Source organism: Curcuma longa, chromosome 5 (assembly GCF_044706935.1).
Source record: "Curcuma longa cultivar G26 ecotype Majalengka, Jawa Barat chromosome 5, ITB_CL_G26_1.1, whole genome shotgun sequence".
Classification (NCBI taxonomy): Eukaryota; Viridiplantae; Streptophyta; class Magnoliopsida; order Zingiberales; family Zingiberaceae; genus Curcuma; species Curcuma longa.
The window spans coordinates 13497803-13514580 of record NC_133865.1 but is presented as its reverse complement, the minus strand read 5'-3'; the positions used below and the strand labels follow the sequence as shown (position 1 = coordinate 13514580).

General features: G+C 40.1%; 2 protein-coding genes across 2 annotated transcripts; one reads left to right on the top strand and one right to left on the bottom strand.

The window, feature by feature from the left end:
- Positions 1-341: 341 nt before the first annotated feature.
- LOC141829921 (inactive beta-amylase 9-like) lies at positions 342-2109 on the bottom strand. Its single transcript, XM_074717395.1, has 3 exons — positions 1882-2109; positions 1300-1785; positions 342-1235 (listed from the first exon to the last, which is right to left on the bottom strand). The coding sequence occupies exons 1-3, from the start codon at positions 2107-2109 to the stop codon at positions 342-344; spliced, it is 1608 nt and encodes a 535-aa protein (XP_074573496.1).
- Positions 2110-3777: 1668 nt separating this feature from the next.
- Positions 3778-12905, top strand: LOC141829920 (bidirectional sugar transporter SWEET9-like). The gene is made up of 8 exons (XM_074717394.1): positions 3778-3832; positions 4008-4252; positions 4371-4532; positions 4884-5003; positions 5104-5289; positions 11317-11447; positions 11517-11652; positions 12681-12905. The coding sequence occupies exons 1-8, from the start codon at positions 3778-3780 to the stop codon at positions 12903-12905; spliced, it is 1260 nt and encodes a 419-aa protein (XP_074573495.1).
- Positions 12906-16778: the final 3873 nt, after the last annotated feature.

The window sequence follows — 16778 nt, the reverse complement described above, 5'->3', positions numbered from 1 at the left end:
AAAGTAGGAATCAAAGTTTCTGAACCATGTAAAATTAAAGTGTTATTTTGTTTGTATTTTATTTTATGTTTTATTCCTACAATGTACTAATCTTTTGTAGAAGAATTCATGATCATCGAATGAGAAATGCAAATCACTATTCACTTGCCCCTTGCCCCTCTCTAAGGATATCATCAATAAAAAAATCGAAATTAAAGTTTGATGGGTAGGAGAAGCAAGACATCTTACGAAGCATTACGACCTTAATAAGCACTCCACAAAAGTATATAAGATGATCCTTGAATCCGAACTATGCCAATAACGTTGTAAAATTTTACAACACAATTTAGCAAATACAACTCTCATACTCTCTGCATCTCTTGGTCATTCCCAAGCTCTGAAACAGTGATTGGGAATGCTTCCTCGCTGCTTGGTTTATCATCTGAGTCCCATTCTGGTTGCACCATGCTCCTAACGAACTCTGTAAATAAGGGCCAATGCTCTGGAGAGAATAACTCTACGCCCATCCTATGGTAAGTAAACGAGTCTAGTCTCATATTGTTGTCAAACAAATTCTTCTTAATTCTATTAAATCCATTAGTGCCAACTCTAATGAGAGAAGAGTTCTCGCCAACAACTCTCACTCCTTGCTTCTTGCATGCCGTCACTATCTGAGACAACAACAACTCCGGGCTAGAATGGAGTTCTTGAGGTTGTTCTTGATCTGAGAGTTCAATACCCGGAATGATCATTTTGCAAGAATGTTTTGCAAAAATGGATGCGATGCTCTCGTAGCTGTCTTTGCCTTGAATGTTGTAGAGTCCAGCCGTCAATTGAGATGGCCGCGATCGGGTGTTATGCCACCAGTGAACAAGTGGCACCTTGGCACACATGGGTGTAGGCAAATCGCCAAGGGCATTTGATGCGACAGAGAGTAAGCGGTCACCATGAGAAAGGAGCATCCCAGAGTACCATGAAAGGAAGAATTTGCCATAGGGAGTCTCCCAAGATCCATTCCTCTCCTTGAAGAAGTTGTTGCCTACGTTAGGCAATGAATGGTACTGGGGCGCGTCATGTGGGCCTCCGAGGCCCCAACAGGGTTGACATACATCCTCGGCATGCCGCTTTAGGTCTGCCAACATGTACTTATCGTAACATTGGAACTCTCCTACACCAATGATTGGCCGACTGTTGCTCGGTGGTGGGAAAGAAGGGTATCGAAGTTCGCCATTGGGTCCAAGGCCAACAGTTATGTCCTGTTAAACAAAGGCTCATTTTTTATCATGCTATGAAAGAAAGTAAGAAAGCGAGTTCTCTTACCGTAATTGTGGAATCAAAGAAATCGGAGAATGCAAGGCGGAAGTTATGAAAGAACTCATCGTAGACTTCCATCGGGGTCCTACCACCCAGGACGGGAAGGTCATCAACGGCGAAGGAGAGGCAATCATGGTGGCGGTTTCTCGATAAATCAGTAAAGAAGATGTCAGGGTCACTGTGAGCTGCGTCCGAAACAAATTTAGGCAGCGGGAGGTTGGGGTGTTCGTGGGCATGGAGGTTGAGAGAAACGCGGAGGCGGAGTCCGGCGTCTCGGGCCATGGCGGCAACGGCAAGGTAGGAGGACCAACCATTGTCGGAGGCGAAGCCCCATGAGATGGGGAGGTCTACCCCATGGACGCCCAGGAGGGAGAGGGCGCGAAGGCCGGCTTCAATTGCCTTGTCATGATTCACGATATTTGAATCGGAGACAACGTCCAACGGTAGACCAACGAAGAGGGGAGGTGGAGATCGAGGTCGAGGTGGATTGACCTGAGACCAACGAAGTGGATTTCTTATATAAAAAATAAATCCTACATAAATTTTAGTTTCGTTGTAGAGTCAAAAGATTTGTAAGAGTTGGAGAACCTTGCTCAATTTTGTTGACTTCATTCTTTTTTCTGCCACAATTGCCTCGGACTGGACAGCTCTAGTTCGGCCCACCTTAATTGCTCGCTTTCTTAAACTCCTCCTCGATAGCGAAAGGTAGGCAACGTCGTTCGCCGTGGTGACTGGCTTCCATGCCGCTTTATTTTGGGTACTCAAAAAGGGCACCAACTTGGCGGCGGCCTGATTCACCTTCAAACCGAGCTCCATCTTCTTCTTTGAGAAAACAGAGCTGGTCTGAGACGACGAACGAAGAAGCAACGAGGAAAAGCTAAGAATGCGTTTGAAATTGGAGCACGGCAATATGCTTCAGGCAACGCACTAAAAGACAATCTCAAGTGCTAAAAAAAGCAACGCCAGGTGACAGACTCGTTCATAACCACAAATAACTTGGAAACAATGGTTCGTCGGGAGATATTTAGAATCGGACGAAGTAATTTTGATCGCCCATAATTACTATATTTATGCTTGTCTCGCCGATGATTTAGGGTAATGGTATATTTAGGTAATTAAGTAATTAATTTGATATGAGCAGTGCCTAAAAAACAATATATATAGGTTAAAAAAATGAAAAAGTAATTAATGAAAGGAATACACTTTATTTGCAGACTATATTTTTATGAATTTAAATTGAGTTTCAAAATTAAAAATTGAAAATTAATAAGCACTTAATTAATTTTAATTTACACTTTATTAGCAGACTATAAACTTTTTAAATAATAAATTTAATTTAATATTTTTAAATTTAGTTTAATTAAATATTTATTCATGAATTATAAAATTGACTTTTTAATAATTACTTAGAATAGGTAATTAATTAGGATAGGACACATGATATCATTATTTAATTTTTGAATTAATTGTAATCCACGTGAATGAAAATTAAACCAACTACAGATTTTCTCAAAGTGGTAACTATTCAAATTCATCGTGTGATACATTCACCCATTACCAAAAGCGATGAGTTTATTGATTATATATATTCACTCCTCCTTCAAAGAGTTAATTCATAAAGAAGATATATATTTTACCCACCTTCAGCAAAGCGTAAAGCTAGAGCTATCAAATGGATTAATCCATGGAGGAGCGGGCCAATTTATGACGGGCTCATCATATAGCGGGGCGAGACCTATCAACTTGACAGATTAGGAAATCTCCAACTTAATCCAACTCAAGGCGGGTCAACTCACGAGCCTGTTAAAAAATAAAAAAATATTAAAAATTTTAAATTTGAATTATAATTTAAATTGATTAAAATTAAAATTTTTAAGTTTGAATTATAATTTTAAGTTTGAATATTTAAATGTATCAAACCTACTAATTCATTGAATTTTCCACTTTAATTTTAAAATTTAAAATAAATAAATAAACTTTCTCAATTCGTGGGTTAACTTAAGTCCACCACGGACCAACCCACATGGGTCATGAATCTAGACAGGCCAAATTATTTAAAATGAGTTGATAAAATTTCAATCCAATTCATCTAAATTATTTGATGGGATGAGTTTATCCGACAGATCTAATCTTAATTGACGGCTATATGTAAAGCATTACGAACGACGTTGCAAAATGATAGGGGGAATTGAAATGGTGCTGCATGCTTTACCACAATATATGAAATCCAAATTTTCCTGCTGATCTTCGAGCCAACTCATACTTTAAATTAGACATTAAGAAAATGACAAACAAAAATCATAAAGAATTAATTACTCGGCCACCTCTTAATTCTCTAGCTAGCTTTTCTATATTAAGAGAACTAGCCCAAGACGAAATGTGAATCCAGTGCGAGTTCATTCCTCCCCCGTAGCCTTCTCCTTTCTCTTCTCTGCTGTTCCAATTCCTGAGGAAAGAGAGAGAAGAAGATCTTGTGGATCCAAGATGCAGCTGGTTATTACAATTCAAAACCCTGTGCTTACCTTGGTGGGACTCATAGGTGATTTTTTTTTTTTTATACCACCTTCATCGATCGGCGCCCTTTGAAAAATTTAGTCGTTCGAGTGCAGAAAAGAAAGAAATATAGTTGGATATAGCAACGAAAGGAATAATTAAGGCGACAGTATTGTTTGCTGATGAATGTAGGACTGCCTTAATTTTTCGTTCTCGTGCAGGTAATCTTCTTTCCGGTATGGTGGTGGTTTCCCCAGTGCCGACTTTTTACAGGATCTACAAGAACAAATCGACTGAATCATTCGATTCATTTCCATACGTGGTGGTATTATTCAGTGCGTCGATGTGGGTTTACTATGGCATCCTTACCGTCGACGTTCTCCTGCTCACCATCAACGTCGGCGCTTGCATACTCCAAGTTATCTTTCTCATCATGTTCCTTTATTATGCTTCATCGAAATCTCGGGTAATTTAGATCGATCGATTTCCATCTGATGCTTTCTGTACTCTTTCACGTATGACTAATTAATTAGTTTTGCATTGAAATTAAGGCCTTGTTTTTTTTTTTCTGTTGCTTAATTCAGGTATATACGATGAAGTTGATACTGCTCATCAATTTGGGAATATCTGGCTCCCTACTTCTCATCAGTAACCTATTTATCAAGGAGAGCAAACGAGCTCAGATTACAGGAGGGATATGTGCTTCGTTTGCTGTCGCCGTCTTTGTAGCTCCCCTCACTATCATCGTAAGCGATCATTTCCTTTGTTAAACAGAGACGACTAGAGCAAAACTAGAACTAAAATGGAAAAAAAAAAAATAATTAAACCTCTTTGCTTTATTTGATTTGTGAGTGACTTGTCTCTGCATGCAGGCAGCGAGCAAACAAAATGGTAACGACAAAATAAATTTACTAGTATTCGATTACAGAAAACAAACTCCTTCCTTAACTATGATCCTTAATGCCCTTCTTTCTACAATAGCTTTCTCTCTGTGAAAAGTATCAGTCACGATCCTTTCACTTGTAATAAACCAAATCCTTTTATGACAGGGAGTTGTATATATATATGTTAATAACAAAGGACTTGTTCGCTTTCAGAGGCAGGTAATAAGAACTAAAAGTGTGGAGTACATGCCAGTTTCACTATCCATCTTCCTCACGATGTCTGCGGTTGCATGGTTCAGCTACGGGATTCTTCTTGGAGATTTATTTGTCGCGGTACGTACGGTGTAGTATCTAAATCAATATGTATTCAGCAATCCCATTAATTAATTAATTAATTAATATTATTATTTTCGATTTGTTTTGTTTGTTCCAGATACCAAATGTTTTTGGATTCTTGTTGGGAGCGGCTCAAATTATCATATATATGAAGTATATGAACCATGACAAAGAGAGATGCTCAAAGATTGGGAACCAGGGCACTGAAGCGCCTGCGGAAATAGAGCTCCCTGCAGAGGCGAAGAGCAACTCGGAAATAATAATGGCCTGCGAGCGTGCTGAGGTACCACCACAAGTGTAGATCAAGCTAACGCGGCTGGATCGGAGAGCTAGAGAGGATCGACATCCAACGTCATTCATCACCATATCATCTTCAGTTCCCATCTCGATCGATCGCAAGTTTAGAGCATGATATTTATCTGTTGTTGTGTTTTACTGATAGATAGGCATACGCAGTGCCGCCAGTGTGCCTGTACGTCCCACGTATTGGGATTTGGGGGAGTATAAAATAATAAATTAATGCGTTACGTATTGTGGTATCCATCGTTGTTGTTTCGATGTAATTCTCATTTAACTTAAGAGATATAATTGGTTTCTGTTTGCATGTTTAGTGCTTGATTATATTAATGGCACTGAAAGCTGAGATCGCTAAAATGTCGATATATATTAGAGTTGTGCTTCGAATTTATTGATAAACGAATTAGAAGGAAGATTATCTACCTTCGTGATTAATCAGGTGAAGTTCATATATCCAAATTATCAAAAATATCAAACTTATGTTGTATACTAATAGACCATAATTTGTATTTTAATATTTAAGTACTATATTTAATGCTTAGATTTATTAAATAGGTTAAGATTGATACAATATGTGATTATGGATAAAGTCCAAATGGGTTGTAATACAATAGGAAGTTAATAGTTAAAGTCCCAGGTTGACTAGATATTAGATAAAGATTAAGGTCTTAAAAATTAGATTTTTAGGTATTGAAAGTCCTATTAAGTTCAAGTCGATTTGTACTAGATAAATGAAAATGTGGCAAAGACATATCTTTAGCCACAACATAGATTCAACCTTATCCTGGTTGGAATTAGAGTGTCACTTGACTAATAGAAGTATTTCAATTGATTGATAAATCTAAAATGATAAGGTTTGTGATTTGGTTAGGTTTGTAATTTGATTTAGTCAATTGAAGTAAATTCAATTGACTAGTTAGTTGACATGGGCTAGGAAGCAAACAAATAAAATATTTTTATTTAAGAAGCAGCCAACCAGGTAGTCTCCTGATCTATTCGATTGATATGGCAAAATTAGTCTAATGCCAAAATAAGAATCTAAAAAAGAGCTATTGGAGCATTGAAGTAGTTAGCAAAAGCAAATAGTCGACTGAAGTGTGGATAAATTAATTGATTAAGAGGACAAAGGCAATTGATTGATTTTTCCAAAGGATTAAAGGAGGTTCAAAGAGAGGTTTCAGTGTTGATGTTGGGAGAGCCTGGTCAAGATTCTTGAGCATGAAAAGCAATCAAAGCAACAACAAACAAATAAGAGAGAGGTTTCATTTGTGTAATCATTTACTAGATTGTATTCATTGTATTTGTATTATTGTTGTAAGTGACATAATTTTAAGATGTTTCTCCACCTCCAAAAGAGTTTCCAAAAAGAGAAAGATAATGGAATTCCAAGGATGATCCATCGGTAGATTATAGATCGTGCAATAGGAATTTAGGGGACTACCAAACCACGTAAATGGGTTGTTTGTAATTTTGTTGTGTTTGTATCCTTTGGTTTTGTTGTTTGTATTCTTTTGCAACTAACCATTGTAGAAGCACAAACAAAGTCATATTAACATGAATGAGAGAAAGCATCTATTCACTCCCCACCCTGCCCCTCCTATCCACATTTCACGATACAACAATTGGTATCAAAGATGAGTTGGTATCAACAAAGCCTCATCGCTCTTTATGTAATCACTAAGAGGGCAAGGTGAAAGAGAAATTGGAATCACCATGGAGTTTAGAGATGGTCCAAGTTTTAGCATCCAAGTATCTACACCCTTGTGAATAAGAGGTTTTTCTCAATGGATGTCAAGGATGGAAACTTTCTTACAAGTAAACCTTGAGGATTGGTTTTCCTTTAAGGAAAGAATTCAAAGATCCAAAAGATAAAATGGGAAGACCCCTCAAAAGGAACAAATGGATCGAAGAGTAATTCTAAAAAAATTGAGGCAAATAAAAGTGTAACTAAATTGTTTTGATGGCCAGTGAACATGTACTCGCGTGTGGGTAGATCTCAATTTAGGTAGATTCAACTAATAGATGGACCATAATCAACATACTAGTCAACTAAAGGAATCCTTCAGTTGACTGATGCATGAGTCAATTAGGAATTAAACTAAAAAACTAACCGAATCATATTTTTGATTGACCGATTGACTATTATGTATGAGCAGTCAACTGATACAGGTTGGGTGAAGAAATCATCAAAGGGAACAAAGGAAATGGTCGCAATCCAATCCAATGGGTCTAAACAAGGCTAGTCAATTAGCAACTATTAACAATCAACTAGTAAACCTTAGATGAAGCTATCATTGAAGGAAATGGTCATGATCCAAAGAAATTGGTCAAGTTAGGAAGAGTAGTAGATTAATGTTGATGACAATAGACATTTTATTTGTATACATACATGGTATTCACCCATCCACCCCCTACCAACCATCCAATATAGCCACGTGTTCCAACATTATTTAGCCGACCCAATTATAAATAGAAATATTTTGTTAAATAGTTGATGAGCTTGAGTCGGCTAACTAAGTCAACTCAATCATCAATGACCAAATCCTTCCATTTAGTCTTTTTCCTAAATTCTCAATTATGACCATTATAAGGGTTGAGTCTTTGCTTAAGTTGTGAACTACTCTCTTCTAAATACAAGTCTCTCAACTCTCAACTCTTATGTTGCAACTCCTCTTCACCCATGAGGTTGTCTTTGTAGGACCAAGAACTTGATTGTGCATGTTCACCTTCTTTTATACTGGTCCTGAGTCGACTCAATTCCCCATCTGAGTCGACTCCAGCCGACGTGGCAAATATAACTTCTTCCCGCTCGTTTATCCACTTTCTAGTCGACTGGAGTTTACAAGTTCAGTCGACTGGCCCTTCAGTCGACTGATTTTTCCAGTTCCAGTCGACTGGATCTTCTAGACTGGTTGGTTTGGCTTTACTTTGTTTGCTTCACTTCTATTTTCTCCATCTTGCTTCCATCTCCTGGTTCATGCAAGACAAACATACAAATATACAAACAATCCTAAGCCTTACCTTGTGGGTCTAACTTCGGATTTCTACCAAAATCCTAAGTTAGTCTGACGCCTCCTGTTCCACTCCGGGAACGCACCCTTACCCACTCCACTCAGGAGAATTTATGCAAACCAAGTCCTCCAGACTTGTTGGACTTTTGCTCGGCTCTGTCCTCAGCTCCTAGGATTTGTGCTACGGTTCGGTTCTATTGCACTAGAGGGGGTGAATAGTATTTTTCGCTTTTTCTTTGTTCTTTCCATCAGTGTTAGTATAGCAGTGGAATAATAAAAAAACATAAAGAAAATACAAAGAAATAATAATTTTAATTGGTTCACACCCCTCCACAGTGCTACTCCAAGGCTTGTGTACTTAGCGTGAGTCCACTATCTCTTTCTCCTTTTCGAAAATCTTCCAAAGTCGGAGAAACCACTTACAGAATTGAATACAATAAAAAAATAATATAAAATGAAGCACATATATAAAATAATACAAATAATGCTTGTCGACCCGGTCTAGAAGTCCTATATACTGCAACACTTCTCTTGGCGCTTTTCCAGTCGCTCACGCAGAATATCGAAGACTTTTTTCGAGCATAGAGTATCAGGGTTGAATGAGAATTATATTTTTGAGTCTTGGATCATGAGGCTCTTTTATACACTTTTTTCAGTCAACTGAACACTCGTTCGGTTGACTGAACACCCGTTCAATCAACTGAACCAATTAGATCCCACCATATCGATGCTTGATTTTGGAGGTTTTAGGTCAACTAAACATCCTATGAGTCGAATAAACTCTATTCTTTCCTTGCTTACTCTGATCCAATCAAAATAATTCCATGTAATCCACTTGATTAGTCGATTAATTCTCTTTATTAGTCAGCTGAACTCTAGAAATTCCTTTACTGTTTAATCCAATCACATCGACTGTGCTTTCTATATGTGTTCAGATGATTGATCCTCTTGATCAATCAACTGAACCCTTGTTTCCTTCTAAGCTCGGATTGACTTCGATCTATGCTTATCCTCTTTGATTGATCAATGAATCACTTTGTTCGGTCGACCGAATCCTTTGATTTTAGAAAACTTTATTTTTTACAAAATAAAGTTAGCATAATAGACATAATAATAATCATACAAAATAAAATTAGCAACATAAACTAGTGTAATACAGTGCAAAACTATGTTAAAGACATTGTACTTCATTTGATCAAAATTTGCTGGTCCAATCGACAACGCACGATCGACTAAAAACCTCATTTTGGTCACCCAAATCTACTAGTCACTCTTGTTTGGAGTTCACTTCTCCAAGACTTCTCACTAATTAGGATTTACTTCCGATCCCTAGGATTTTTTATCTTGCTAAGCATTTGGTCAACCTTGACCAACTTGGGGTTTTCCCTTGTTAGACATCTATGTAGGATTTGTGCAATCAAGAGAGAGGGTGAACCCTGATTGTTCTCTTTTTCGTTCGTTCGTTCGATCTATCAAATTACTACGCAGTAGAATACACAAAGTAATAATAACAAAGCATAAGGAAAGGACTTGCAGGATTTACTTGATTCTCAACTCCTCCCCCAAGGTTGGTACTCCAATGCCTATCTACAGGAGACGTCTGTCCAATAGTAGTCTCCCTTCTAGAATTTTTTCAGAGACAGAGAAACTCATCTTACAGTTTAAAACAAGCACAAATATATGAAATTAGGTATCAACAACTTGTTAACTAAATGCAAACAAACTCATTTTGTCATCGGTCAGTTCAGATGCTTCTGAGCGCAGTGCATCCCTCCTAGAAATTTCCCAGGTGCACGTGTAGAGCTTTAGTAATGTTCATGAGAACAATAGAATATGAGAGTAGTATTTGAATTCCATACTTGAAGCTCTCGTTGCAGCTGCTTATAAAGACCCTTCTAGAGGCATTGATCCCTTTCTGGGTGCCACAACTTAACTTGATCCGATTTGACGCCATCGAGCTCTATTTGTCACTACATCTTATCCTGGTCCAGCGCTTGGAACCATTCAGGGCACCTGGACCATCCGGGCACCTAGAAACTAATTCGGGTGGCTAGAGTTGTTCCAGTCTAGTTCAACCCTAGTCAACCTCAGTTCCCTTAGGGCTTAGTTTAGTTGTGTCTGTCTGCTTACTTAGTCCTGCTTCTAGTTTTAGATTTCTGCAAGACAAACATATAATAACCAAGCTAGCCAAGCCTACTCCTGTAAGTCTTCCTGACCTACTTGGCGTACCACCTAAGGCTTACTCCCTCAGAATTTTCTATTACCAAGCTTTTGGCCATCCTTGATCCATCTGGACTTCTACTCAACCTTGAACTTAACCCTTGAGACTTTGCACTAGACTTTCAACCCTCGACCCCGTCTAAACTGTCTTGGTGTCCTCAACCCCCATGGCTTCCTGTCTAGTATCCTCGACCTGAGACTTTCCACTAGACTTCGACCCTCGACCCCGTCTAAACTGTCTTGGTGTCCTCAACCCCCATGGCTTCCTGTCTAGTATCCTCGACCCCCAGGGTTTTCTACCTGATGTCCTCGATCTGTCAAGACTTCCATCTAGTTCCTCTGACCAGGACTTTCCTACCCAATCCTTCCGATCAAGACTTCCTTACCCAATCACTCTGACCAGGACTTCGTTGCCCAATCCTTCTGACTAGGACTTCCTTTGCTAGTCATTTGATCCTGACTAGACTCTTCTTGAGTTTTCCTCGCTAATCATGATTTGACTAGATTTAGCTCACATCCAAACATCAAATTTTATTTGGATCAATCCTTGGTCAATCTGACCAGACTTAGGTACATTGTCAAATATCAAAACCCTAGAGGCTAATTACACCAACAATGTCTTCCTTTTTGATGTTTGATAATTTTCATAAGTTAGGTTCAGGTCATAACGTTTAAATCACTACAACACCTAGTGGTTATTAGAGGTACCATAAGAGGGTCTAACACTTAAGACTGCAAATCGGACTTGAAAACGAGCTTTTGAGGCTGTTGCATTTGCAAAGTGCCCTTGGGAAAAAAAAGTGACTACTGGTGCTGGTATAGTAGCCAGCGATGCTGCTACTGAAGTTACTCTTACTAATGGGGCTACTGGTGCTCTTTATACTGTTCCTAGGGATGCTGCTACTCTTCCTACGTATATATAAGGCTACCACTGTGTTCCTAAAGTCAATCCGGCTACTGGCGCTACTGGGGCTGAGTACAGTACTGAGGCTCGTGCCACTCTTAGAGTTGCTACTGATAGGGCTACTGGCGCTACTGGTACCACTAGAGTTCCTACGGCTGTTGCAGTTCCTGTTGCTACTGTTGCTACTGGTACCGCTCTTGGTTCTAATCCGCCTGTATATAATATAAGTACCTCTGCTACGCAGAGGCATATAAATAGCCAAAGGGGCTATTTACGACTAATCCGGGAGATAAATAGCCCCAAGAAGATAAATAGCCCCAAAGGCGTAGACTAATCAGCCTGTATATAATATAAGATAAGTACCTCGGCTACGCCTCCTTAGAGTCGAAAATAGACCCAAAGGCTATTTATCTTCTCTGCATAGCAGAGGTATTTCCTTTTTTAGTAAGATGGTTTATTCTACGCCTTTGGGGCTATTTATCTCCTTGAGGCATATAAATAGCCAAAGGGGCTATTTACGACTAAGTAGACTAACTGTATATAATATAAGATAAGTACCTCTGCTACAACTTACTATATTTTTGGGGCTTTTTGAGTCGAAAATAGACCCAAAGGCTAAGGAGATAAATAGCCCCAAAGGCGTAGACTAACTGTATATAATATAAGATAAGTACCTCTGCCACGCAGAGGCATATAAATAGCCTTTGGGTCTATTTTCGACTCACAAAGAGGCATAGCAGAGGTCTTTATATTATATACAGGCGGTTTATTCTACTTAGTCGTAAATAGCCCCTTTGGCTATTTATATGCTCTGCATAGCAGAGGTACAACTCTTATATTATATACAGTTAGTCTACGCCTTTGGGGCTATTTATCTTCTTGGGGCTATTTATCTCCTTTGGGGCTATTTACGACTAAACCCCTTTAGACTTTAACTAAAGGTTGTACAAACTGCTACTATAGAGGATGGCTCCTAAACAGGACTAGCCACTCCTAAAGAGGGAACAATCCCTTCCCCGCTTTGGATATTCAATCCTTCGCTAAAAGGTTGCTACTTAGTAGATTAGTTGCGAGCAACTCGGTTGCGAGCAATGTCATCAGGAGTCATACAGAAAAGCAACAGAGGAAACACTCACACCAGAATCAGAAGACCTAAAACTTCCTACTTAAAATAAGACTTAAAAAAGAGCTTTTGAAGCTTTGGGTGCTCTTCTCTTAGTTACTTCTGGTGCTGCTTTACAGTTAATAATAAATAAGGATGTTACTATACACACACTTCAGACTATGTTGCTGCTAGGGATACTACTATATGAAGCTGCTGCTACGGCTGCGACTGGGGCTACTGAAGCTACTGAAGCTAGTGAAGCTAGTGAAGCTTTGCTAGTAGGGCTACCATATGAAGCTGATACGGCTGGGGCTCTTTTAGTTACGGCTCAGGGGGCTGCTCCTGGGGCGGCTAGTGAGTAAATAAAGGAGAGTGCTACAACACCTGTACTCTGTAATAAGGCTTATTGGGCTTACCCGCATAAGAGGCTTACCTGAGAGACCTTTACCAACGGCCCGGGTTGTCCTTGCACAGGTGCCAGGCAATAGTTGTCCTGGCCCCGGTCCCGAGTGAACACGGCCGAAAGGAAAGTCAGGCCATACTATAATAAACGTCCATGCGGGCTCAAAACCAACAAACTTACCTGGGCGAGTTACACTAGAACAATCCCCGAGGGTATCCTCGATAGAGCTCGACCAGAAGAGAACTTAATTATAGTAGGGGCCTCAAAGAACTTACTAAGGAGGGTACTATACTATACTGGTAATAATCTGCTTTGGGAGAGGGGAAATCCCCATAGAAAGGTCCTAAATAAATAAATATAACTATGCAATCACCACCAGAAGCGGAAGAAGCTGAAGCTTCTGAAGCTGCAGCTGCTAATAAAGCTGTATCTAAAATAGGAAAAAGAAAAGATCTTCCATATCTCTGGCACAATAATAATTAAAACGACTATGGCACGACATAAAACACCCACTAGTGTGTCTAGTATAGGAGCTAGTACTACTACTACCCTTAGAGCGGCTAGTACCGATACTACAAAGGACATAGACCAAACACTTGACGCTATTTGAGGCGCTTGGGTGGGGGGCTCTTTAACAAGGAAGGTACCAGTGTGCTGATCCAGTTACGGGAGCTCTGGAGGCTGCTATGGCTACTACGGTGGGGTATGGTTAAACTTCACGCAAGGCCCGAAACTTCCAAACCAACTGGGGTTATCACTAAACATACAATAGATCTATCCTAGAGCGGAGACAATAGAAAGGCAATAAATCTATAAACTACCATCTACCCCGAGGGGGAAACTCCTTGACTGTTACTAAATAAATATAATTAGTTATACCCACCATAAGCGGAAGCTGAAGCTTCTGAAGCTGAAGCAAAAACAGAAGCTAGATCTAAAGTAGCTACTATGGAAATCAGAATGAAGGGGGCTGCTATGATGGCCGGACACAAAAAAGTAGAATACTAAAGAGCTAGTACAGCAGCTAGTAGAAGAGTAGTAGTGTACGGAACCTACTAAACTAAATAGGAGCTACTTAGTGGGATTACCCGCACTACTCAGACTTTGCAGCTTACCCGGAATACGCCTTTGGGATTATTGGCTTACCTGGCCTATGCACCTTAGGGTTGGGCTTAGTGGATTACCTGTCCTATATACTATCATAAGGAGACTTGACCCCCGGCACCAGTTGGCCTTGCTTGCCCTGGTTGTCCTTGCCCAGGTCCTTGAGGGGCCCCTTCAAGAAAAGCCAGCCCTTACTATAATAAGCCCGCAGGACTCAAAACTCAACCCTAACTGCCCTTGGCCGCCTGGGCCATCAACATAACATACAAAAGATCTATCCTAGAGGGGAGGACAAAGGAAAGTAAGGAAAGCCTAAACTCAAATCTACCCCGAGGCTATTACGATAGGTGAGCCGTAAGGCGATTGGAAAACTCCTTGACTGGTAAGAAACTTATATTACTCCGCATACCCACCATAAGCGGAAGCTGAGGCTTCTGAAGCTGAAGCTAAAACAGAAGCTGCAACTAAAAGAGCCATAGGCAAAATCAGAATGAGAAGCACAGCTATGGTGGCTAGCACTAAAACAACACTATAGATAGGTACCATGGAGGCGGCTATTATAGCTACTGACGCTGGGGCAAACAAAGGGGTACTACTCCTCACACTCTTGATAGAGGGATATGTGGGTAGGGCTGCTCTTACTAGTGAGTACACTGGGGCTACTCCTCCTGGCAAGGAAGTACAGACATGGGTGCTCTTATTCTTACTGGTTGTGAGATGTGTTCTTATTCCAGTAGGTGGACTAGTTAAGTTCATGGGAAGGCTGCTAGTAGGAAGGCGGCTAGGGCTGTTCATAGGAAGGCTGCTCCTAGTTAGGCTTCTATAGGTGGAAGAGCCATTGGGCGAAAACGTGTACGGGTATAAACTTTTGGGCATAAACTTGCTTTTCCTTAAGGGAAATCCTCTTTAAAAGTTTTGCGTGACTGTTACTTTTTAAAATGTGGAAAATAAGGTAAATTAATTCAAGAGAGTTAATATATTCTCAGACTAGTCCCAACTAGAATATATAGTTACATATATCCCTGACAGGGGGCCCAAGACAGGAAGAGGGGGCCCATAATACTAATCAACCGCATAGATAATACTAGAAGGAATTCCTTAAGGAAAAATCCGGCAAAAAAATAAGGCAAATTTTCACATCCAATTCTTAGGCAAAAGAACCCAATTTGTACATCGGAAAAGAAGTAAATTTGTACTAATTTACTAGATTTTGGGGGCTTAGGGAAAGAATTCTTAGGCATAGAGAAATTCGGGGCTTGAAAAGCTTCGTACTGCTCCCACTCTTGCAGCTAAATTAGCTACTGCAAAAGTGTCTCAATTAGAAAAAGGGGCTCTTGAACCTGTCACTTAAGAATCCTCCGGGGCTTGAAAAGTAGAGAAATTCGAACTTATAATAGTATGGCATCTGTTGCTAACAAAATAGAGAAATTCGTTCCTCGAACTTCTGAATCCGGTAGGGATGATGGGCCTGTTGCGGCTTGCAAAGTTGCTCCTAAAGTCTCATCTGCTGCTGTTGAGGCAAAAGTAGTTCCTGTTCCTAAAGTAGACTCAGTTGGGGCTTTTGAACCTATAACTTCAGAAGCCTCTGGGGCAGTAGCTCCTGTTGCTTCTGTTGAACCTGTCACTTCAGATGAACCTGTTGCTTCAGATGAACCTGTTGCTTCAGATGAACCTGTTGCTTGAAAAGGAGTAACTAAAGTAGTAGACTCAGTTGATGCAAAAGGAGTTCCTAAACTAGAATCATCTGGGGCAGTTGCTACTTCAGTTGCGGCTTTTTCAGTTGCTCCTAAACTAGAATCATATGTCGGGGCTTTTGAAAAACCCCTAACTTCAGAATCCGGCCTGTATATAATATAAGTTCCCCTCAAATGAATATAAATAAGTTGCAGTTCGGGTATAGTTTTCCTTATAAGACTCCTATGCTGCTTTCAAAGTTAGGGCAGCTGGGGCAGTTCCTCCTAAAGTAGAAGACTCAGTTGATGCCTTTAGAGCTGTCACTGGAGCTCTTGTCACTTCAGATGCCTGTAGTCACCACTTAAGAATTATATGTTGCTTGAAAAGTAGATCCTAAACTTGAATCCGCTGGGGCGGGGGCAGCTACGAGTGAGGCTAGGGTTGAAGTTCCTGTTGCGGCTTTAGAGTCTGCTGCTTTAGAGTCTCGGAAAGCTGATGCAGGTGAGTCGCCTAGGGATGATGACCCGGCTGGAGTTACTGTTGCTAAAGGAAAGACTGCAGCTCTTGCTGCTCCTGTTGCTAAAGTCAAGAATGCAGCTACCGCAGCTCCTGTAGATAGAGATGACCCAGATGCAGTTCCTTTAGCTAGGCCCTAATATAATAATAAGTTCCCAGATGCAGTTCCTGGTGCGTTGGGTCAATGGCTTCGGTTGAGGCTTTTGAAGTAGCTTCCTCAGTAGCAAAAGTAGATCAATTTGTTGCTTGAAAAGCTAAATTAGGTGCTCGAAAAGTAGATTAATTTCCTCCTGCAAAAGGAGAGAAATCCGTTCCTAAATTAGCTACTGAAAAAGTCTCTCAATTTGTTCCTGCATTCGTAGATAAATTAGCTACGGCAAAAGTTGAAAAAGTAGAAGTCAAGGTAGGTCAAAGAAAGGACTATCCCCGCCCCGGTGGATCTTCTAACCTATGTTTCCGGGTACGGCTCTTCTCCCTTTAAAAAGGTCCTAGATATCCGCCTATTAAATTTCCTCCGGGTACGGCTCCTAAGTACAGC